The 24,918-nt window shown below is 40.9% G+C and overlaps 1 protein-coding gene across 2 annotated transcripts in view; it reads right to left on the bottom strand.

The window, feature by feature from the left end:
- Window positions 1-18,475, bottom strand: part of ZDHHC8 (zinc finger DHHC-type palmitoyltransferase 8) — a 108,445-nt gene extending 89,970 nt beyond the window's left edge. The window contains exon 1 of one of the 2 annotated variants that reach the window (XM_009092361.4): window positions 18,249-18,475. In XM_009092361.4, the coding sequence (XP_009090609.2) occupies window positions 18,249-18,352 (104 nt within the window). In that variant the 5' untranslated portion in view covers window positions 18,353-18,475. The remainder of the gene's footprint in view (window positions 1-18,248) is intronic. The other variant, XM_030232531.2, reaches the window with a different exon arrangement.
- Window positions 18,476-24,918: the final 6,443 nt, after the last annotated feature.

Here is a 24,918-nt window from a genome sequence, read left to right as displayed (position 1 = left end):
CACTCCTCCCAAAATGTATTCATTTGGGCCTCACCTGCTTAAGCAAAACTCACTCAGGTGAAACAGGGATAGTCCAGTGCACCCCAGAATGAGACAACAGGGTTGGGGCACTGCCAGGTGCTCAGAAAAGGCCAGAAGCCTGAGATGCAACTTGGTACCCAGGGATCATGTTTGTCTGCCTCAGGAAGCTGCAATTCCTGCTTGTAACAGTCGGTTTAAGGTTCCTGTGAGTCATCCCTTAGCAATATTGTCCTTCCTTTCAGCAGGTGCTGCAGGTGCCAGCCAGGGCTGTGCCTCAGAGGAGCTGCTGCTCTCTGAGCAGTTTCAGCACAGGAAAGGGGAAGGAGCGTGGTGAGGAAGATGAGCACTTTGCAGGACACAGCTGAGCACTGTAAACCCCCCAGACACACAGTGGGCTGTTAAAGCATGCACAAGGACATTCCTCCCCAAACCCCCCAACTGCTTAAACAATCTTCACTCTGTCAATAAGGAACAGGAATGTTCTTCGAAAACCCGGGATGAGTTTGCTACAGGAGGATTTTTATGCTAATAACTTACTGAATGAGCCAGCTAGGCTCACTACATACAATTTGGGCTTCAGATACTCAATATATTCCTGGCAACAACTCTGCTACGTACTGAAGGAGCTCCTACCCCAGCAGATATTAGTTCCAGTTGTAATTTTAAAAAGTAATTCATTAAAATGCTGTCATGGTATGATAACAATGTTTTTAATAACCTGTAAATCATTTAAATGCCTACATTCTTTTGAAATTCAGGAAGATTTAACTACTGCCCATAGTACAGAGGGCTGGCCAAAACACTGACAGAAGAGCTATTCTATACTCCAAATCAATTTTCTTCTCCAGTCAGCCTTTAAAGCTCATTGCTAATATTAGCTTTGGGACTGCCTGAGATTTTAAAAGTGAGCACAAGAGAGGCACTTTTCAGAGGCACACTGGAAAAGTTTGGTTCTTTCCAACAGGCACTGAAGCAAAATTCTCCACACTCTATGTCAGTGAACTATCAGCTGCAGCAAAGCTTTTGCAGTGGCTTTAAATTTGGGACAGCAAGGGAAAAGGATGATCACTCTTCTGTATCATCAGGCTGTGAGAAAGAGTTGACAAGCTCAGTGGTCTGAGCCTGGACAAAAAAGTTATAGTGAGCACCAACTCCTTGCCAGCCATGAGTAACTGGGGCAGGAGGATATTCACACAGGCAGGGAGAGCAGATGTGGCAAACTGGCTTTTAAACCATTTGGAAACAAACTGTGACTTTAAGCAACAAGTTTGATTTAAACAACTCCAATCTTGCACTCTTGCAGGATTATCTGTTCAACGTTGAGAATAATTCTTGCGTTTCAAAGCAAACTTTAAATTTATTTTATGTTTCGGTCTTTCTCCCTGTGTGGAAGATACTTCTATCAGAAATAAAACATTTTTAAAACTGTCTTCAAGTTAATGAAGTCTTTGTGCATCAAGCTAAAGCCACTTCCTTTCAGAAAGAAAGTGTGAAGAGTAGGAGATTAAACCCACTGCATTAATGTGGATTGAAAGGCCATCAGCACAGTAAAGAGCAGCTTATATCTCACTTATATTTGCTCCAGGCACACACAGCAGAGTTTTATCTTCAGTTCAATGTAGATAACGCTATTTTAATATACTTGTATTTCTTGCATCTAAAACATTAACCAGATTTCAAAGTTAACCTGGAATTCGTGCTGCACAGGTAGGAAGCAAGTTAAAATGGTTTCTCATCAAGTCATCAAGCTTAATACAGATGACCTAATGTAACTGGTGATGTTCACAACTACAGGTGTTGGTAAGTCTGACTAATGAGCACTGCAGTAACAAGGATCACTCTATCATGTGCTAAGGAAAAACTGCTGCTCAAACTTACCTTAGGTGGCATTAACTATTACTGCAAGCCAGAGTCTGACATAAATACATATTTAGAGCCATATTTACTGGCTTTTTCTACCCAGCCACGAGGCACTGAAATCTTCGAGAGGAGCCTCAGCTCATTAGACTGTGCTATAAACATACTTCCAGCAGTCTGGATGCTGTACCAAAATAAACAGTGGCATTAAAAGCAGTTCTCCAGTATTTTTAAAGGGGGCCCAGGAAGGACAGTCAATTTGGTATACACACAATGTGTTACTGTTTGGCATCATTTCTAAATTAGGGGGAAATAAACTGGTAGATTTGAGCAAGTACTAGAAGATAGGCACAAGCCACCTCTGCTCTGGCAGGGCAAAACGCATTGCTGTCACACTACAAAGTTCAATGCATAACAGTGTCACCTCTTGACAGGTGGATTATGAGCAAAGGCAATGATGATGGAGTGCTTCAGGACACGAAAAGAGACAACTGCGAACTGGACTGAAGCTTTAGTGTTTCTGCTCTGGAAACTTCATTTCTCAGAATTTCTGACCTAGTCACTTTTCCTGACATTGACAGAAGATTATTACTTCTCCTTGGCTCTTCCTATGTAGTCTCCAATAATAGGGTACAGCTGCCAAAGTTACCCAAACATATCCCTGTAAAACTGTGGTAAATGTTTCACATTTTGTCCTTCTACTACATGGATATTAGTGTGGGAAGTTTCCACACCTTAAAACCTTTTTCAGTCCCCAGAGAAGAGGCAGCTATTCTCTGGAAAGTTTCCTCTAAAAATCTCAGCCCTATAACCAAACCCCAGTATTTAAGAGGGGTTAAAATTAACCCATCCAGTTTTCTCTGGGATTAGCAGGAGGGACAAGGCTTTTCAGCAGCAATGCAGTTGGCTCGTGAGGCTACACAGAATTAATTACCTGTTGCCAGCCCCTGGTGTAATTCCAGTGGTGGGGGACATTTTCAGCCACAGCCTCCCACCAGTGAACCCTCTTCACCAGCAACTTGTAAAGCACAAGAACAGATGGGCTTTGTGTCCTGTGCTTGGCCTCCAACAGCCCCCAGACCATGACAGAGAAACTACAGTGGAACATGCCAATGGAGGATCCTCGAGCTAAAGAGGCCACATTAACGTGACTCACAGAATCACAATGGAAATTCTGAGGAATTCCATAAATCAGAGTGAGCCATTGCTGCACTCTGACATTCAGCAATTTTCCTGAAGAGAGATTGTTAAGCGCTACTGAAAAACAAGTAATTTACAGCTAGGGAAAACGGGCAAATCCATTTTCCTCCCGACTTGTTTGACTGATCTTGAGGAACAGGTGGGGATGATGAAGGTCAAATCCGTATTTTTTGGTAACAGTCTCCTTCTCCTGTATGTAAAGACTCATTTAAATGTAGAACTGCTGGAACATGTATGTAGAAATGTTTACTCTCTGGAGTTTGGGTGCCTGTTCCCAGACGATGAGGGCTGCTGGGGCTCCGTGAGGGGAGCCCTCAGCCAGGCCGCGGCATCTCGGGAAAGGCCAAAACCTGCACAGAGTGTGGGGAAAAGTGTGAGGAATGTCCCTGGAGTGAGGGGAAAAGTGTGAGGAATGTCCCTGGGAGTGGCTGTGCTGGATTCCCTGGCAGCCAGCACAGAGCAAATCCACACTGCAGCCTGTGGCAGAGGCTGTGCCAAAGCAGGGGGTATTTCCTGAGGGAAGGCGGCAGCAGAGAGGAACCGCAGCCCATGGAGAGCCCACACTGGAGCAAGAGAGGGGCTGAAATGGACAGACCACAGCCCACATTCCACCTCCTTTCAGCCCTGCTCGGGGGATGGAAGAGGTAAAGGAGTTGGGAATAGAAGGAATGAAGCTGAGCTTGCAAAAAAACAGGGTATGAGGGGAAGGTGTTTAGGTTTTATCTTTGCTTTTCATCATCCAAATGTAATTTAATAATTATTAAATAATTTTTCCCTGAGCTGAGTTTGTTTTGCTTTTGATGGCAACTGATAAGTGGCATCCCTGTCTCTATCTCAACCCACAAGGTTTTTCATCCCATTTTCTCTGTCCTGTGAGGGGGAGAGTGGCAGAGTGGCTGGGTGGGCACACAGCCAGCCGAGGCCATCCGGGAAGGGCAGGACAGAGGGAGAGCTGGGATTGGGAACCGGCCCAGGGCTCCACGCTGGGCTGCGAGCAGCATGAAGCCCTGACACAGCACTAACTCTGCTTTGCAGCCATGGCTCCAGCACCTGCAACAGACTCCCTGCACAGAATATTTCCAGCATCTCTAGCTATAAACCAGCGATACTATAGGAAACATAAGCAAGAGTGCATTTAAACTGCTGTCAACACCAGCTCTGATCTTTCATGCTGACATTCACTACCCTCACAATCCAAGACTGAAGGAATGCATGGAGGAGTGACAGGTCTCACACAGAGCACTGAGGAAACAACAGCTTAAAAAAAAAAAAAAAAAAAAGGAGAAAGATGATTTCATCAAAAAACAGCCAGCCAGATTCTATTAATCCTGACTGTACTTGCAGGATCTCCAAAGGACCACAGACTAGTGTACTCCTTATGTTATTCCTGCCAATCACCTCATCGAGCCAGAAACACCAGACAGAAAGCAGTCTTACAAAAAAAAAAAATTAAATGAGGGAAAATTCAACTTTTTAGCTTTAGATTCAATAAGATACTGGCCTTAATGAGAATACAGGGAAAGGAGATAAGCAAAAAGAAGTAAAAAGGAAAAAGTGCAAAACCCCAGCATTTGCTTTGAAGACTGTCTATTTTAAATTACTGCTGACCAAAAAATGAACAAAAGTAACAGGAAATAAAATATTGCTGTATCTAAGTGCCATGTTTCCATAATAATATGGAACAGCATCATATGCTGCAATAAAATGTTTTAGCTGATCATTTCTTGTCTTTTTGGCACTCGGTTGACACACTTTTAAAGTGTTAATTAAAAAAAGAATCAAATCAACACTACAAATTGGATAGATTTGTGCCCTACAAACAGTCTCTTCTGACCAGTAATTTGTGGAGCTGGGGCTCAGCCAACTTCCAATGAATCTGTGGAGAGTTTCCAGCAAACTGTCATCGCAGCAGGATGCAGTTCTTGATAGGGTGATCATACATGGCAAGGGAAGTGATGCTGAACTGTCACTAAACAAGTCTATTTTATTGTGCCTGAACCTTCCTTTAAGGCTCACCCAAATACAGAGATTGACAGTTTATATCCAGATAAGCATTTATATCACAATGCACCTAAAGCCCCATGGTATCCACATGGACATAAGCTTTCTGGATGCTTGTCACATTGTGGGAGAACAACAAAGAACACTGGACCAGCCACAGCACTAGAACACAAATATTTTTTTATGTTTATAAATCAAATAGGCCATGACAAGAGACCTGAACACGCAGTACTTTCCCCTTAGGGATTCTGACTTCTTTCCCTTCTATTTTCTTTAGTTTGAAATAAAGAATTTTCGATTTGATATACATGAGAGCATTTTAAGTGTGCCTAGCACAGCACTCATCCTGTATTCATCTATTGCTAATATTTTTAGAAGGCTATTTCCAAGATACAGGTAAATAAGCACAAAAAGCTAATCTGCATGTAGAATACTAACAGTATTTTGGAAATTCAGTGTCGATGTATTGACTTTTGACAGGTTTCTGCTTTCTGAACATGGACCCAGTCAAGGCTAGGCAAATACAGAGTAAGAATCAGCAGTCTAAGCCTCCCTTGATGTACCTTCTCTCCAATAGCCTTTAAAATATCACAGGTAATGCCAGGAAAGTGATTGTGAAGTGTTTGTGTACTCTTGGAGAAAACAGAAAATTCCTTCTGTGTTACTGCCATGGAAATCAGAATATCCCTGCTCACCCTGAAACTTCTTCCTTAGATACATAAGATGGAAGGGGGGGAGGGAGGGAGGGAATGAAAGAAATCCTTGCCTACTGCACAATAATTCATAATAGCACTATTTTATATTCTCCTGTCTTTCCATCCAGCCCCCTACCACTTAAATGGGTGCAGACTGCAAATTGTCTGAAATGTCTTCTAAGAGAGATAATTTAGCTTAAAATCACTGTTTTCTGAACTCAGAAGAACAAAAAGAGTAAACAATACATTTTTAAGACTGTCACCCTATGGAAGAAGCAGATTGAAGAGGACTGGCTTTCAAAGGAAAAGCTCAGTATTTCCTGAAATTTAGAAAGACCAACTTGAAAACTAAGGAGCAAATAGAAGCATCTGAAAACTAGCAGCCACTGGAAAAGCTGATGGGATATGTTTAAATATCTGTTGATGGGACTGAAAAGGCACAGGTATAAAGCAATATTGCATATTTTCCATTCTGAATCTCTGCCAAATTAACTATTAGGCTACAACCTTTCTGCTACCTCTGCCCTTCAAGCAAAGTATTTGTCCCAATTACAGCTTTAACCAAACGATTCAGATGTTTCCAAGTGGAAGCTGACGAATGTTATTCTTTTCTCCTGTTGAAAAGCTCATCTCTTCAGAGCTACAGAACAGGATCTTGTCCTTGGGCCACAGACAGACATCTTTCAGAAGGGTAAAGCCCAGGACATGTGCATGCTAAAGGCTGCTGAAGGAACACAATCAGCCAAGCCAGGATGACCGAGAGCCCTCCAAGGGATCTAAATCAAGCATGCAGTCCCTTGAATATCTTGGAGTAATCACTTTGCAGTGAGATTTTAATGGGCAGGTCAGGAGATCAGATTCAGGTTCTAGCTTTAGATGGGCTTCAACCCATTTCAGTAATTTTTATACAGCTTCATCAGGTTATTAGGTAGGCACAGTTAAGAAAAAGTGAGAAGGAAACTAAGAGATCTGAATTAGATGTAGGCTGTTTAATTAACTGGCTCAATATAACTGCAAGCTTTTTTTATTAAAAAGGAAAAAAAAAATGCCTTCCAAAAGAAGAGGCCAAACTGGGACTAAAAGACAGAATGTATATTAAAACCTCAAATTTTCTAACCAAGGAGTTGGCAGGACTCACTTGCCCAGGGGAATCAATCCCTCATCAGACATGCAAGCATCCACCATCACACATGCATAGTGTGCTGCTTTGGAGACTTATCACAACATACACAATGGCAGAAGCAGCCCAAAAGAAATGTATTTCTAGGGGAACCAAGAAAAAAACTGGCAAGAAGAGACACTTTTTTAATGATGCCAAGTCGATATTACACTCAAAATAGCTTTTTCTCATTTCCAAAACAGTTGAAGCAATAAAAATAAATAATGTCACTCTCAAAGACACAAACAAAAGCACGAAACATATTAATCACCAAAATGCAGGATCAGTGCCTCACTCCACTAAACAGGGCTCTCTTGTGTTCAGAGGAGGACAATGTAACTGGCAAATTGCTACACATTTCTTCCCCTTTTGACCAGCCAGCGACTCAGCTTACTGTTCTGGAGCAAATAAATTCACAAAGAATACAGAACCTCTTAGTGGGCAAGAAGATAGAAATATTGGTCAGCTTCTTTGGAGAGGATGCCAAATATGTGTGAGTCACATTAAAGACAGTGGCCCACTGAGAGCACTTACAGTTTCAATACAGAAGAGTTGTTTCATCAACCCCTAAAAGCCACCCCAGCTCAACAGATGGGATCAGATTTTGAATTGCATCTTGTAAGGCCTCTACTCTGGTAGAGGGTAAACAGGCAGTGAATCACCCTTTGTGTGTGTATTGGGCAAAATGGCTGAACAGACTGAACTGGAGATCACCTGTCAAGAGAGACAGAACAGCAAGAAAAACCACAACAGTACAAGAGACAGACAAGATGCAGCCAGACAAGCCCAGGAAGATCCCGAGTGATGGAAAAGACCAAACACAGGAAGTGAGAGATGAGCTCTGTAAAGGGCTCATAGCTTAGTCCTCAGCCATGCCTCTCCCTGAGAGGTGGAGTGGTTGGAAGCAGCTACTCAGGACACTTAAAACCCCCATAGTTCTCTATTTCCTTCTGCTGTCAAGTGCCTCTGAAAGGTAAACCATGTACTTGAGTTATGCTAAAAGTCATGGGTCATGGCAGTGGGCTGTGACAGCAGCTGTGACATTTGGGGTCAACACAAGCCCTGGGGGCAGATCCTACAGAGGATAAAGAGTCTCCTGGGAAATGAGAGGTGGAGAAAACCTGTGTCTGGAAACCTTCTTCGGGAGCACTCTAGGGCTCAAAATTCACAACCCCCCAGCACCCACCACAGGAGGAATTAAAAACTACCCCACCTAGATGTAAATGGAGAGATGATAGCTGGCTCAGAAGAGAATGTCTCTTATCAGATATGAATTATAAATCAAACACAACAGGCTAGAGGAGAAATCATTAATTTTTCAGTTCTCAAACCATAGGTATCATGTTTAGCTCTATCCCACTAGTCATTGTAATACAATGCAAGAAAAATTACTTGCAAAAGTAACTAGTCATTGTGGAATCACATACAAATAAAAATTTAAAGACTACAATGATACTATTAAACTTTTAAAGAGAGACAACAAAGCTTTAGTGCATGTATTTCTCTATTCATACATTCAATACAGTGTTCAAGAAACAAAATGGTCTTGGTACCTGATGGATGGCCCAAAATGACATTAGACAGAGTAGAAACTGTAGAATTAAGCAAACCTTCAGAAGCCCTCTCTGAAAGAATGATCTCCATCCAGTCCTGGGCTGACAGGGCTTCAGTCTGGAGTTGGCACATCTGTGCAAAACTTGCTAAGCACCAGCACTCCAGTTGTACAGCACCTGTCTGCCTCAGTTTAAGAAGTGAACAGGGATCATAGCACTGATGACCTTATCCAAAAGTTGCATTACTAGAGACCAGTAGGGATGGAGACTTCCTAAGGAATAGCACAGCTTTGCCCCAGCAAAGTCTTCTCAACTGAAGCAGAGAATGAAAGCAGATTTTTTCCAACCTGTTTATTATCATCAGCAGACCAAATTTCAATGCCATATTTAAGACATTGTATCTTATTATCATTGCAATCTATTTGTCAAATGCCTTATTCTAAAAATACACAAAGATGACACAACAAGAACCATTTAATTTCAAGGAACCAACCCTTCCAATATTCTAAAAACCTGAATCTGCCTGTCCTCCTCCACCGTCCACCAGATTCTTGAGAGCACTGCTCATACAGACTGGCTTTGATTGCAAAATTAATAGATTACGTAAGATGAGGGAACATTCTCAGCAGAGCTCTGCCGAGAGGAGCTGAGGTGGTCCTGGCATTTTATTTCTGATACAAAACTATCTAGACATGGATTAGAAGTTTTGTTTCACAACTAAAAAAAAAATATCACATTGACTCAATGGCTGCACCCAGAAAGTCCTGTTATTTTAATCCTGCATTGTCTCTTTGTACTGAAAATTCTGTAGCAGATATTAATTTCCTTTTGCTGCAGATGCTACAACTTCCATACATGATTTAGAAGTCATCAGATTCAGAGGCTTCATACCTCCTTCTGTTTGACTTGTACTGTGTATCAGAAAGCAGCCATTTTATATACCTCTTTGTACAGAATTCTCAAAACCTAGTAATTAAAAAAAATCTAGTGCCTGTTGATGCTCTTACTGTTTTTGCCACAAAGGCTCATTAGCCATTTACACAAGATACAGTATGTGCAAAGCCAGCTTCAAAGAGAAAAGAAAGATGTGAGACTTAGGCACCACACAACAGAGAAATTAGACAAGAACCTAGAGATCTAGAGTTCCTGGTCAAAGCCACCTGTCTGAGCACATGAAGGTGACCATAAAGACATCCTCAAGACCCTGCTCCATCATTGTGCCTTGCAATATTGGAGGATAAGCCAAGTTAACAGTGTGCTTCCCCAGGGAAGTCTCGAGGCAGCGGCTCCTCAGCCCAGTGCCAGACACAAACCCCATGGAGGGAGAGCTGCCCACCTACACAACTCATGGCTCCTGCTGCTTGGAGCCAGGAAACTGCATCATCAAATGCTGGGGCTTGGTAAAACACAGGAGGTGGTTCAGCAAGCTGCTGACAGCAGACAAGGGTTAACCACAGCATTATTAGATCATAACACATCTGGAGTCTTATTGCTGGGGTAAACATTAATCTTCAGAGAAAGCTAAACATGCAAAATGAGATCTCACTCATGAGGAAGAACTGAAAGTTCTACACAATGAAAATAATCCTAAATAACTTTTGAAACTGAACTGGCTGAAAATGGGGAAAGGAAGTGTTTTTCCATAACAAAATAACTACCTCTCCTTGCTGACTGCGATCATAGTAAACAGAAAAGTTTTAAGCTGAACTTTTCCATTTTGAAGCATTTCTATGATTGACCCAAGTTTAAATTAAAATTATGCTTGTTTATAGAAATGTTCAAGCTTTCCTTATTCCCAGAACTGTACTTAAATTGTGTTGATATAGATATTACATTACATTATTTCCCTGAAGACATGAATAAGAGCTAATGTAAATGCCAATTTAGTTTTAAGAATCATTGGAAAGTAATGCTTTGTCTGGCTTTATTTATGAAAGCCCTTATATATTTAAGCAGTCTCAAGTTTGCTTTGTTGGGCTCCAACTTAAAAAGTAATTTGTTCATTTAAGAATATTCTGCAATTACTTTAGTCTAAGAGTGTACCAAGCTTTTCTGGAGAGTAGTCATTTCATGGTGCACACGTACACTGGAAACAGCTGCTTTGGTGTTTACATTTCAAATTCAAGAAAGATTTTTCTTGCACCTGGCACCCCCGTCTACTGTTGCTGGATGATCTCAACACACAGCAGCAGAGTACAGGTATCTCATAAGGATTTCACATTTGAAGTGCACAAATTCTGTGTTTACACTTCCACAAAGAACCGCGGTAACACTGCAATATCTAAATATGGGTTACTGTACAGTTTATTCCATAATATCCATCCTGAGAAAAACAAAGAATCAGGTTACTCACTCATGTTTGCACAATAGTTTCAAGTGCAGAATTTTAGGCAGTTTGGACAGCTTTGAAGCTAGTCTAGCTAAATTGCATTAGTAACTGCAAAAAACCAATCAGTGACTAATTAAATCCTCTTTCTGGATGCAGATTACTGCATAAGATTTATGTAGTAGACACTACATTGTGGTGTACTCACTGGAATTATTTTTTCCAATCACCAAACAAGGATTCCTAAAATTGCCTCTCCATGGTAAAATAAGATCAAGGCTGAGTAGGTTTTTTCAATCTATGGAATTCTTTGCAAAAGAACAATAGAGAATTTCCATTAAAAACTGCAGCATTTCTGTCTCGACCTCCATGCCTCTTCCTCTCAATTTCATTAGCTGCTCCCAGTGACAAATGATCAACTAATAGTATCTCTGTAACAGTGCAGCCAAATTGAACATTACTCTTGGATTATAGAAAAATAAGTGTTGTATTGACTGGCTTGAACCAAAGGACAGTAAATCAGTGTTCCACTTCTGCACTGATTACACAAGTGTATCTCGTGTAGCTTTATAATACTTCTCTCCCACTCCAGTGTGCATCTCCTTCATGCTCTAAATTGGCTTACACCACTTTACTGCTATATTTCAGACATCTTCCAGTGCAAACTGAACAAAGCTCATGGCCTTGAAAAGTTTCCTTGTAGCTTATACACTACATGAGCACAGAAATCCTGTTCCAGGTCATCTCTCACAGGTCCCCCAGAGATCCCCACACCACAGGGTCCTACAGCTGATTTCAGCTCAGAAGCAGGTAGTAGCATAATAAGTTGTTTATACAATAATGTTATGTGTATAATTAGTGATTATCCCAGGTAATGAATCTCAAAAATCAGATCTCCAAGGTCACCACATGTATTTATCTCTCAATGTAAGTTTTGTGGTTTTGACAATAACATTCCTTAGTTGACATTACTAGCAAACCAATTGAGCTTGAACAATCTTGTAGAGATTGTTTCTGTTTATAAAAGGATACACATGTGGCATATTGGACAAACAACAACAGTATTTAAATTAGCATCTTGAAAAGGACTTTAGACATAAAAGAAAAATTGCTTGTATATTCTTGTAAAAAGGCTGAGAGGCCCACCCTAATCTAACTGAGACACTCATTCCTATTTCCATATGACCTTAATCTCTGCTTATTAGGAAAAATAGAAAGGAGGTTGCTACTGGCATAAATCACACACTGACTACAGCTGTAGCCCATGTACAGCAATAACTTCCATTCCAGTAGCTCTTCTGCCTTTTTCAAAGTGGATCTACAGTGAGCACTGAAATGCCCCTGCAGTGGCTGCAGAAAGCTCTGCATCCACAGCTGAACCTGTGTAGCCATTTACTGCCCTCAACAAACATGATTTTCCTTTTTACTCTCTCAAACTAGAGGAAGAAAAAAAATAAGAAATATCAAGTTTTTTCCTAAAGGAATGAATTTTAATAGCTTTCAGAAAGGCCCTGTATTGCCAACTTTGCTGTTGGAAGCAAAGATCACTGCCCTTGGAAGCAAAGATCATAAAATTAACTAGCTAAAAGTAGTAAAACCGAGGCTTCTTATGGCATTAAAAAAAAAAAACAAAACCAAAAACTTTTCACACTTCAGTTAAATATATTTTCCTGTTGAGACTGCCCGTCTTTTCTAGACTGACAAGTTTGTCTAGATTCTATTTCCAAAAATTTTATAGCAAGATGAAATTGCCACAGCTTAAAAGGACATTTCTTTGTCATAACCAAAGTAAATATTTTTCAGAAGATTACAGACATGACAACTGAGATGACTCAGGTCAAACAGGCAAGTGTTGCCTCTTTTGGGCTGCAGGTAGAGTGGACAGGAAAAACCTGCCATTAAAAATGCATTTAACATGGAAAATGTTAAGGTATCTCAGGAGGCCAAACTGCACTGCTTGAAATCTGTATGTGACTGTGAAGTCAGTTTTAAAATTCACCTGATTAAACCAACCCACACCTTTTTGCACTTTCTTTTTCCCCTGTACAGTGTCACCAGCATGGCTCTCAGTGAAGCTGTTTCCTGCCAGTTCCAGAGATTTCTTTGTTTGCCATATGGAAAGCAAAACAGAAAAATCAGAAATACATTAATATTCCATGTAGTGAAGAATGGTGTGGAGAGAACATTCAAGGAGTGGGCAATTTGTTCTGTTTCATAATTAGCATTACCACTATCAAATGGACCCCTAGCTAGAAACAGACAAGGTAGAGGAGCTTTGTGCTCCAAAGTTTTCAGAATGCCAAGGATATCTGATATGATCATCTGGTTAGGATGGGGGAAGTGGAGTTGTGGAGTGGCAGTGTTTCATATGCTCTCATACAGACCACAGCACACCTGGAGCTTCTGGCATCACACAGCACAAGCAACTGCCACCAGAGCTCTCCCAAATCCTCAAGCAGCCTTCAGCAAGTTTTTGGGCAGAAGCCAAACTGTAAGATGGATGTAAGACCACACTCTAAGGCAGAATTCATGCTGTCCAGCAGCATATCAAGATGAAATTGTAGCTCAGATTGTTTTATCTTTATTTTCTTTATTGTGCATCTACTTCTCAGCATTCAGTTCCATTTCCTCTAGGCTGGTATAAAACACACCTGTGTTACAGATGAAGCTCCATAACATCTGAAATATACATTTTAAATCACATTTTATCATTTGATCTAACTGAAATCAGAACACTGCACTGGCAGAAGAGAACATCTGCACATCTGGAACCAAATACTTTAGGCAAGGAAAACATCTTTGGATACAAATCAAATTCACTAAAGCAAAGATGATCTTCTATTAGCTTGGCCTTTGCTAGTGACTTAACAAACCCAAGTGAAAACAGCAGACTGTATTTTTCCCTTTGTGAATATATGCAAGTCATGGGAGGAAAAGATCTAACAGATAGTTCAAGAACTCTAGGTACACATATCACTATATTTTCATTAACTAATTCAGGATGGTTATAATAGTTTTAAACTTTAAAGTGCTGTTACCTGTTTATTTTAAGGCTGTTCCAGTGCAGGATCAAATAACTGCAAGAAGGGGGTAGTGCCTATGATTTAAGGGGTGAATGCATCATAAGTGCATCTGGATTCATACATGTCTAACTGCAGAAATGCTGAGTCTTTCTAGTTCATGAAATGCAGTAACGTGATATACAAATGTAGGGGGAGCACCAATTTTTCTTTAAATAATTATCAACCAAAGCCAAGCTTTCTGTCCTGTTAAGGTAAATCCAGCAGCCCTGCTATGGAGCACAGTCTGCCAGCCATTCTTCCTCCTTCTGCCATCTGAACAGCACAGGTTTAGGCTAGTTCTCTATTTTCTTTCCATCCCTACTGCGACTTCAACTTCAGTTGCTCTTCTACACCAATTTATCACTGCTCAATTGTTTCCTGAAGGTTATTAGTATTAGACTCCCTGTGCCACAGACTGCATCAGAGTGCCAAGTGCAGATGTCTGTGGTGTATATCTATGATTATCTCCCATTATGACTCTTAAGAACAAAGTTGTTCCTATTTTCAGTACTGACTGAATGAGTTTTCACCTTATTTGTGCTTTCACTTCACCCAGAAAATTACCCATTTTATTATCCCATTTAAAGAAATAATATACAGCAGTGTTGCTGCCATTATATCAAAGAAGTAGTGGCATCTAGACCTTTGTTATGAATTACATGTTTCCACTGTATTTCAAAGATGCTCAAGAGGCTGCATGCTACAGAATATAGTCTGAAAATGGGTATTTTATGAGAAACTTCAGGCCTACAATATTCATTGAGAGAATGATGAGCATTTTTCTCCTTACTAAAATGAGCCACAGTTTCCCCTTAAAACCATATGCTTTCAGCTGGCATTGCAGCTGCTGAACTACCTCAGAAGTTCTCAGCACCAACACCTACAGCAAGTAGCCAGTTTAGGCAGGTGAAGAGAATTACTAGCTCCAGAAAAATTATAGAATCATTTAGGTTGGAACAGTCCTTTTAGATCATTGATTGCAGCTGTTCACAGGTGACATTCTGCTTGCTGATAATTAAGCTGCATTCTCTGCTAACACTAAAGTTGTACAGTCAAAAATAAGGTGGGAAGTTCTTGAAACTCAGGGTCTTTGAATGAACATAATTAGGTTTACATCACAGCACTTGGTAGTCCAAGGCATAAGAGCCCAGACTTCACTTAAATAGGTTAAATTGCTACCTCTAACAAAATGTCTTATGAGAAATATGAAGAAAAATTTATTTTAGTAGAAATAAGTTCAGGTTTGCTAGAACTGAATCACTGGATTTGTCCTATGTTAAGAAGAATTAGTTCTTCCTTCATTACACCGTTTGATTTGCTCATATAAGTAAATTAACTTAATCATTCTATACAACATTATTGATAAGTTCCTTCATAATGCTTAGAGTTAATGCTTATTTACTCTCCCACTGTGACAAATTAGACCACCTACTCAGACACTGTATTTATTAGTGAAGGAACACACATGGAGTGCTAAAAGCCTGCAATAATACAACTCCAATATTAAGTTGCTTTTCCAGGCAATAATCTTGATAGCTAAATAGTTTAGTTCCCCCTCATAAAACCAGAAGAAATATAGCAGTGATACAGTGAATCCTAAATGCTTAGCTGAGGGGGAAAAAAAAAATAAAAGAAAATCTAAAATGGAATTTTCCTAAAGTATCACAGTACCAGTGATCAGCACCATGATGAACTAATAGCAGACACTGTGTATTTCAAACACTCTTTATGGGCTGCTTTTTAGCAAAGGTGTTTGGAAAAAAAAGCTAAAAATAAAGACCACATTGCTAAAAAGCTAACCCTGGCCTTCAGGTTCAAAGAGCTTTTCATCCAGCAGAAGACACTCATAATGTGTGGCATGAGACCACAAACGTGTCTAAAGAAAAAGCCAAGTCAGAGGCTGTTTATGTACGTGTTACTCAGAAGTGTTTCCAGTGGCCTAAAAAGCTTATTTTTTCTATTCAGTAAGTGGTTTAAAAATAGCTATTATCAAATTTTTCCACATATATTATCCTCTGTTATTCAATTCCACTGTACTGAAGTTGCTCTAGTCCCTGACATCCCACTGAGGTGATCTGCACCCAAAATTTGATAGGAATCTCATCAGATTCATGTATTTATACACAGGTTACTTCATTAACAGACACAGCAGCCTTAGAGCTTAATGACACAAATAAGTAATTAATAAACACACATGTAAATCTTCATCTGATTAAGTTCTTGTGCTTTGACAAGCAAGCATGGATTGTATCAAAAACACTGCTAAACTTGCTAAAACAATTTTAGGCCAGTGTTTCAACTGCTGCATATCAGAGCCCTATCCAACATCAAACGAGTTGAACAAATCAACACACCTGAAAATTCAGGTCTATCTCAGCCTTTAGTAACATATTACAACAAAAAGATCTTCAGGAGATAAAACATTGCCTGTGGAAAAAGATAAAAAATGGAAATGCTCAGGAAAGGGGAAAAAACCCCATTGCCACACAAAAGAAAGTAATCACATGCATATGGCTTGCTTTGATTTCACAACAAAGATAGATTTTACTAACACTGCTCAGCATGAAAAACAACACCAATCCCATACAAATTCATCTGAGTATTTTTGAATGGACAGGACTTCAGACTCTGCCTGACAACAGTTGCTCAATTATGTGTTACTTTTATTACACACAAGACTTGGCAGCAGCAGAGAACGTATGTCTGGGACAATCCTCGAAAAATTTACTAGCACTTCGAGATACACAGGCCAAGTTACAATATGGAGAGATCCTTAAAATACTTCATTTTGCATGTAATTATTCACTGATAACAGAGGGAGCAGAGTGAAGTTTCAGATTCCATAACAGATTAGAGGCAATTGCTTCTTCTGTACAAGTTGTAAAGCTAACATCTCACTTGATGTCCTGCTGCCAAAAGGATGTTTCAACAACAACTGTGTTACCAGGAAAGTCTTACATCACGATTGCAGCTCTACACTGGAGGTATCATACGAAAACAAACATACAGCTTCCAAAACAACCTTAGCGTACATCCATTCCTCAAGCAGCCGGAAAAATAAATGTTGGCATAAAGGCGCCTTTTTTATTTTACCATTTAATATTCACCACTCCAGTGTCAACCAAGCTTATCACAAAAGCCAACTTCTGTCCTATGTTTGCCTGTGAGCACCAAACTATATCAAATGCACTGAAAACAAGCAAGGAAAAAAATCAACGCACATTAAATCAAGAGCAAAACTCAGTGTCAAAATCCATTCCGATTTAAGAAACTGTTAGACAAAACAACATTTACGTTTTATTCTGAAATCCTACATTGAGATTACCATACCAGTGACAAGCATTTTGAAACATCGAGAATCATATCACAGCCAAACCACAAAAGATAATGACACAGACACATACTCCCACTCTTACAGAGCCTTCTGCTTCCAACAGCTTCACTAAATTCAGTTAAAAAATAGCAACGGCAAAACAAGGAAAACAGAGTTCCAAAATAAGTGAAACAATAAATCTTAATATTCAATAGCCATGTTTTCACCTTCCTAAAGGCAGCTTAGTCAAAGCTCCTTTCAGAGCACAGTTTTGTAGCATCTCTGGAAACACGGACACCTCTGCAGGGAAGGTGCCGCTACGCCCGCACAGGAAGGGTGAGCGAGCTACAGAACTCGAGTGTATGGAGAGGGAAACAGCCGAAGCACTACAGCATTCACATATTAATATAACTACAGGAGAGCTGCAAGCCGACAGCCACGGCTCCATTCCGCATTTAAGGGAGAAGGGAATGAGAGAAGAAGAAACAGAGAGGGGAAAAGTTTCCTCGTCTTTCCTCCAAGCAAATGTAAATTTGTTCATTAGGTCCTCAAGCTTTCAGGAACAGTTACATAAAAATATGTAAAACCGGTAATGCTTAGAATAGGATTCCTTCCACTTCAAAAGGCTGTGCCGGATAAACCCTGAGACACTGAGTGACGGAGAGGCCAGCTCTCCCTCCTGGAGCACAGAGACTCCGGCCAGCTGAGACACAGGCTGGATCCACGCCTGCCGACAGCGGGGCGGCTGGGGCTGCATTTCCCTCCCGTAGACCAGCCCTGCACAGACAGGCAAAGGGGCTCGGGCATCTCTGATGCACACAGCCGGCAGCTGCGGGAGGCTGACGGGGTTTTACGTGCCATGAAATGGTGGATCTGACTACCAGGCACGTTTTATGATAGGGAGAGATGTTGAGCCTCTGCAAAGCAAAGCCGGGCAGGGATAGCAGGAGGGAGCAGGACCAGCAGCGGCAGGGCCTGGAGGACTATCAAGCCCAGCCGCCTCCCCCCGCCGGGCCGGGCGGCCCCAGCCCGGGCCCCCCCTCCGCCAGAGCGGTACTTACGTGAAAACAAAAAATAAAGTAGTCGAACCCACTAATAAGGCAGCTGCTGTGGAGACCGGGATGTATTTCGTAGGTTTAAACCTTTTTCCAGTGCTGCTGGGCATCCTGTAGTTTACACATCACTATGTAAATCCAACCCGAGAGGAGGGAGCCGGGAGGATGCAGGTCCCTCCGGTGCGGGGAGAGCGGGACCCGGGCGGCTGGGAGGGACGGGAGAGGGACGGGAGCAGCTGACCTCCAGCACAGGAAATCCCACCCACACCGCCCAGCCCACTCGGCTGATGTCAACCAGCCCCTTAAGGTAGCGCTGCGGGGAGACGGGAGCGGGGCGCGCAGCCAGCGCAGCCCCGCGGAAGGGCGAGCGAGGCGCGGCTGCACGGGCCGCCCGCAGCGGGGCAGCCCCTGCGGACGGGGGGGCCCCAATTCTATTATTTCTACAATACAAACACCCCTCCCCCCCTTCAGAAAGAAAAAATGGCAATGCAGTGAGCTCCACAGGGCGTTGTGTGGGACGCCGAAGCTCCTGTAGCAGCTCCCTGAACAGCGGGGCTCTAGAGGGGGCTGCGGACGCGGCACCGCCGCAGCAGCCGCGGAGCGCTGCGGGTCCGCGCAGGGAGCGGCTCCGAGCGGGGCCCTGCAGGACAGGGCCAGCTGCAAGCCAATCCTGCCGTGTTCATTCAGGAATAAACCCTCCTCTTCATTCTGCTACACCCAGAGTCACAGCATTAAGGGAACTGCTGCACTCTGCCAAATCTAGCTTATTCCAAGATCCATAACTGAGTGCAAACACGACTGAAATTACACTATACTCTGTTCTTTTAGAATCTATCTATCTATTAGCATCAGGAGGCAGACAGAAGAGGTAATTTAAGGTAACAACAGAAAGTTCACCGAATCTGCTTTCCCAAGAGCAGTGAGAATGGCTCCTCTGTTCACACTCGGGGGCACCACCCAGCAGCTCGCCTGTCTCAAGGAAACCCTCCGATTGGAAAGAAGGGTTCAAGGCCACTTGGAAGTTTAGAAATCAAGACCAGGAGCTGCATACATCCTGCTCCCTCCCTCCTGCTTTCTTTCTCAGCTAATCCCTTTTCTGCAGCTGCCAACATGCAGATAAAGTAACCCCCACCTAACACAAAAGCCACATTTGCAGCATCTGCTGGGTGTTGTTAAAAGCAAGCTTGCCCTAGAAGGCATACACTGCAGTGCTGTTCAGAAAGGACATTTATAATTTCTCATTTTAAGAGACTTGATTAGTTCCACAGTCCTAGAAATCTTAAGAACAGAACAACTAAAACCTGACCAAAAATCTGTAAGGGTCCTCAGCTTTGCAGTTTGCAAAAAAATATTCCCACAATCACAAACCAAACCAAAACCCAAATTTTTATGATCAGCTTTAACAAAAAGCAAAGCCAGCAAGTTCCAGCCTGAGGATATATGGCTATGTGAAATCTCAGCCTTTGCTAACAACTGCCCTGCTTCACAGAAAAAAAAGTCTAATCCAAAAGGGACTAAAGCCACAAGGCAACCTAAAATAATCTCCAGACTTAGATTTTTAAGGAACAGGAAAGAAAACATCTACCTAAAGTTAGTTATTTTTGCATGCTTGGGGGACTGAATGTTTCCTATGCTTCACTACTCCTTGTCATGCCAGCTTATTGGAATTATTTATTCTCAAACCCCCTGTAACTAACCAAAAGGTCAACAGTTTTATGCAGAATGAGGCTCTCTGTACAAAGCTGAAAGGCTTCAGGTGCAGCTGCATGAGCATGTTAAATCAGATCAAAGGCACACCTGGGAAGCAAATCTCCTCATCACTTCCACTTACCAGGTCTGATGTGTATTCCTGAGTGGTCTCCAAGGAATAAGCTGGGTCTCTTTTCAACAAAATTGGGCTGGAAGATCCATTTCAGGAGCACACCTAATGCTCTGGGCCTCAAATTAGTTTAGCACCACTTACCTGACAAAAGCAGAGACTTCATCACTTAGATCAGTTTAATCATCTTCCTCCTTCCCACTTGAGCAACAGTCTGGATAAAGAATTTAAGTTGCAAACAGAACTCTGGACAATTTTCTAGTGATATTTTTATTTTAATCTAGAGAATGTTATCCTAAGCAGCATTAGAGGCTGTCTATGAAGTTGGGTGAATGTTCTGTAATGGACAGCATGAGATTTACTCAAATGCATTTCTTAAGTCTTGAAAAATAGTAAAAAAGTTCTCTCCCAAGTGACAGTCATATCTGCATTTTTAGCATGGACCTGCAAGTTTCCTTTCTAGGTGAGCCACAAAAGCTGGGAAGCAACAGGCACAAAATCTGGAGTCTGATGATTTATTTAAATTTCATTCTTTTTAAAGATGAAGCCTTTCTGGGACACTAACATTCCCTCATGTGAATTGTGGAGTTATTCTTAAGGAGACTATGCCTCCTCTGCACCTCATTATTTTCAATTGTATTTTCCCCTAAGGACTCTTTCCTCTCTAGAAAGTATGCTTTTCAAAGACAGCTTTGCAAGTGGGGAGGATTCAACACTTCTGCTCATTCCACTCCTCAGAATGGTTTTCCCTTCATCACTCTGACACACTAATGCTGATCCAATCTTGCTGTATCAGCCCCCATTTGTTGGGCCAATCTTTCAAGCCATTCCTGTTCTGAAAGAAGGCTCTCAGCAGCAAGCAACTTTGGCTTTTTTTAATATCCCAATCACATAACACTTCTCTAGAGGGAGACTAAAGATAACTGTGAGTTATCAGGACACAAAGAATTGTACCTTTCATAGCAACAAGAGGAGCATCTCCACTGTGATCTCTGGAAGATCATGGTGCCAGCTGGGTTGGGGCTGCACAATCACCCTGTGGATCATGACACCTGTGCTGTGCAGTCATGCAGACCCAGCATTTCCAAAAGGGGGCTGAGACATTCCATGTTACAAGGTTACAGTGTTATGCTAAACTGGGCTTTGGAATTACTTTTTTCTGGTGCACATTGTAGATTACCTATCACAAAGCAGTAATTTTCTGTAATTTTGTGTCCAAGAGTTCCCACAGCTCACCTCATTTCCTTCCCACTGACACTCCAGTTCTCAAGAACGCTCTGTTTTCAAGCCAGCACAAAGCACTGCTGAGCAACACTCAAATCTTGTTATTACAAGCCAAGTATATTTAAAGCAGTCAGATGACTCTACCTGTCAAACACTAAGGATGTCTGAGGAGGACTTGACTAAGGCAGAACAGGCATGTCTCAGAATTGCTCTCCTGGAACACCTTTATTTCAAGGACTGCAGTTTCTGGATTCACACTATCTTATTAGCATGCCAGAAGATTTTGGCAGCACTGAGGTAAACAGCAATGGCAGCATGAGTTAGGGAAAGATTTAATGACAAAGAACAAAGACAGCCACAAAGAACAATCTAAAAATAATCTGGCAGAGCATGGCTAGTAATTGCATGTCTTCTTGCAAGATTTTACTCTGAGGTTTCACCCCAAAGGAGGAAGGGCCAACCACAGAAGCTGTGCTGGAGCCACATGGCAGGGTACCCCTCTCAGAGCTCGTAAGATGAAAGGAAATTTACAAAAGAGCAAGAATCAAGAAAGCCTGAAAGCCATGCAATTTTCATATCAAGTCACAGCACTAATTTGAGCTGGAAATCTTAGCTTAATGATTAAGAAAAATATTTTATTTTGCACACTTAAAATACTGAATATCCCTGGAATATTATATTGGTCACTTGCAAGTTACCTCCTAGCTTGAATTTGCTGTTACCATTTAACAGTGACCCCAATAAATAATGATACTTTTCTTACTGCATTTTCTTACAACTAAAAATGTTACCAGCCCATGTAGTACTGATGACCTGCAAACTGTTAATTGAGAGAACTCTCAAGGATCACAATTCATTGTTTAATAAAAGCTGGTTTTCCCCTCAAATTTACAGTGCTCAGAACAGAGAAACCTGCATCATCTTGTGCTGCACAGTGCTGCCAAAAGTCCGAGCAAGGGCCAGACAGTTCTGGGTACAAGCCAGGCCTAGTAAGCTACCCACTGGAAATTTAATATGACAATTTGGTTTAGTTGTTTATTTCTTACCAAATAAATCAAGAAATTATTGCCTAATAATGACTTCTCAGTAGCCTTAACAGATTTATGACAAAATTTTCTAGATGATTCCAATAGATATTTTTCATGGGATGGCATTTGCTCAGAACAGATCTGGTGTATTTCCCAACAGTAGTGATGGGGCATGTCAATTTGCATTTACTATGAGACTTTAGTAACTCTGCATATTGAACCTACATGATCCCCACAAAAAACTGCTTACATTACAATGAGGTAGGCCTCCAAACAGTTTTAAAGATTCACTCTTTAAAATCATTAGTAAAGTGCAATTCTCCTCCTCTAAATGAAATATCACTCTAAATTATGCTGCTGAAACTCTGCAAGCCTACAGTGTTCATAAACCAGCAAACAAGATGTTAAAACTGATAAGCACTATTTCTATGAAGCAATGTAACTTTAATTATACCTGTTAGAATAGTCTTGAGAAATATCCTCCAAGCATACAAAATATTCAGTTAGTTTAATGTCCAATCCATCTTTGTTGATGTTTACAATAGCCATAATTGCTTTTATGGAAAAAAAGCATTAGAAAATGATGAAATTTAAACTACCTGAAATGTGGCCAGCCAGCACAACATGAACAGGCAAGAGCTCATGACACTGTTAGCTTCTCTCTTAGATTGTCAGTAAATTACACATCATGATACAACAGTTCATATCTACAATACAGTGAATCAGCTGATGTAAATTTGTACAGTCAAGACTGATAAATGAGCTGGACTTTCCCAGTTTGAAAGTTGGAAACATTTTTAAGACTGTAAAGTTGATGAAATACTTGTGGTAGTCAGACACCTTCCACAAAATAAAAGAAATATGCAGTATGCAACATCTAATCCAGATTTGTGCTAGTACCTTCTTTGTACTTGAAACATTATATTGCTGTAACAGAAAATACACCCCACAAACATTACCTGCACCATTAATACCTAAAAAAAGGTGCATTTCTACAAATGTAATTTATGGATCTGATGTAGGTCACATTTTCACTAGACTACAGCAAACTAGTTTGACATGTCTTACAAACATGAACAGGTCTTAAGTCAGTGGTGGTGTCTAATGTGATTTAAGTGGACAAAGATATTCCACACCTAAATTTGCAATTATAAAAATATAGTGGTCACAAAATCTGATACATAGCTGTAGATACTAATGCTACTCAGCTCTTAAATATTAGGAAGATTTGTGCTACTGTGCTTGTCAGTTTTCACAACCTCAATATTTATTTCCTTATTCTTACTTGCATAAGCTGTTTACTTGAGAAGCATCTTGTTTTTACACAAACTAGAGTCTGAGAAATCACTTACATGTGGAATCCACTCTACAGCTCATTACTTCAAACTTTTCTTCCTCAAGCAAAATAATTCTGATCTGTTGCAGTTAAAGTTTTCCTTAGTTCCTTACTCTGAAAATGATACATTGTCAAAGATTTAGTTAAGGTTGGTAAAAAACTGGTAACTCTTCTTTCTATTTAAAGAGTAATTCTAGCTAAATTTAATTAGGAAGACCTTTAAAGTAGACCCTACATAAACCATCATAAAATAAAACAAAATCCTATACACACAGCTCACTTCACTCAACTAGTGTAAGTTTACACATTACCTCAGCAATGTAAAAACACTTGGAAATTAGTTTGGCTAATCAAAATTCAAACATTGGCTTGCCATGGACACCTCAGAAAATACAGCTTGCTAGAAACAACCTGGAGCAGTCAGGACAGATGGGTGTCCTGGGAACAGGAGGGCATAAATAAAGACAGCAATGTGAAGTTAACTGGAGAGGTTTGGAGTTGTTTAAATAATCACCCACTCTGTAAGGGCTCTGCACTGAAAGCCAATGGCAATTCATAGATCAAAACCCAGCAGGGCAGTTTGGAATGTAATCTCCACCACTGTCTCCATTTAATATTACTGAGGTGTCAAGCTGAGTTTTCTGACTGATTCAGTCTTTTCTTTAGAGAAAGGTTTCCAGTAACATTCAAGTTTTTCACTGAGCTGTGTGAAGGAATGCACTGAGATGGAGCAGCTCAAGGCCCAGCACTGCTGAGGGACATCAGAGTTCATTCAGCACAACTCATTGTGAGCCACACAGAGCATCCACCAGGACACAACACTCAAACTGGTAACAACAGCAGCAACAAAACCCAAAGAACTACTCACTCATATTTTTCCCCTTTACATACAGGTATTCCTTGAGCATGTGGCATCAAAATTAAGAATTTAAACATTCTCCTATCTGCATAGTGTTGAGAATAATTTTAATTTTCTGAGATTTTGGTATCACTGAGAACTTGTATTTGATACAAGCTACCTTAACATACAGTGGGAAAAAAAAATCAACATTTAGTGTTAAAATGCAACAAATTGGGAGTTTGCAATCTGAATGAGACATTCAGTTTACTAATGCAAACTTATTCCTGGAGAAAAAACCCTCAACAGATTAATGTATTCCTCAATATAATTAACATGGGATCTAGAGGGAACTAGTTTGAATTATTTTCTATAATAAGTAGACTTCTTCAAGACCTGAACTTGCTGTTAAGAAGACACTATTTTGATGC

This window comes from Serinus canaria, chromosome 15 (genome assembly GCF_022539315.1).
Source record: "Serinus canaria isolate serCan28SL12 chromosome 15, serCan2020, whole genome shotgun sequence".
NCBI classification, from domain to species: domain Eukaryota; kingdom Metazoa; phylum Chordata; class Aves; order Passeriformes; family Fringillidae; genus Serinus; species Serinus canaria.
The sequence above is the reverse complement of the archived record's forward strand: the minus strand, read 5'-3'. Positions and strand labels throughout refer to the sequence as shown.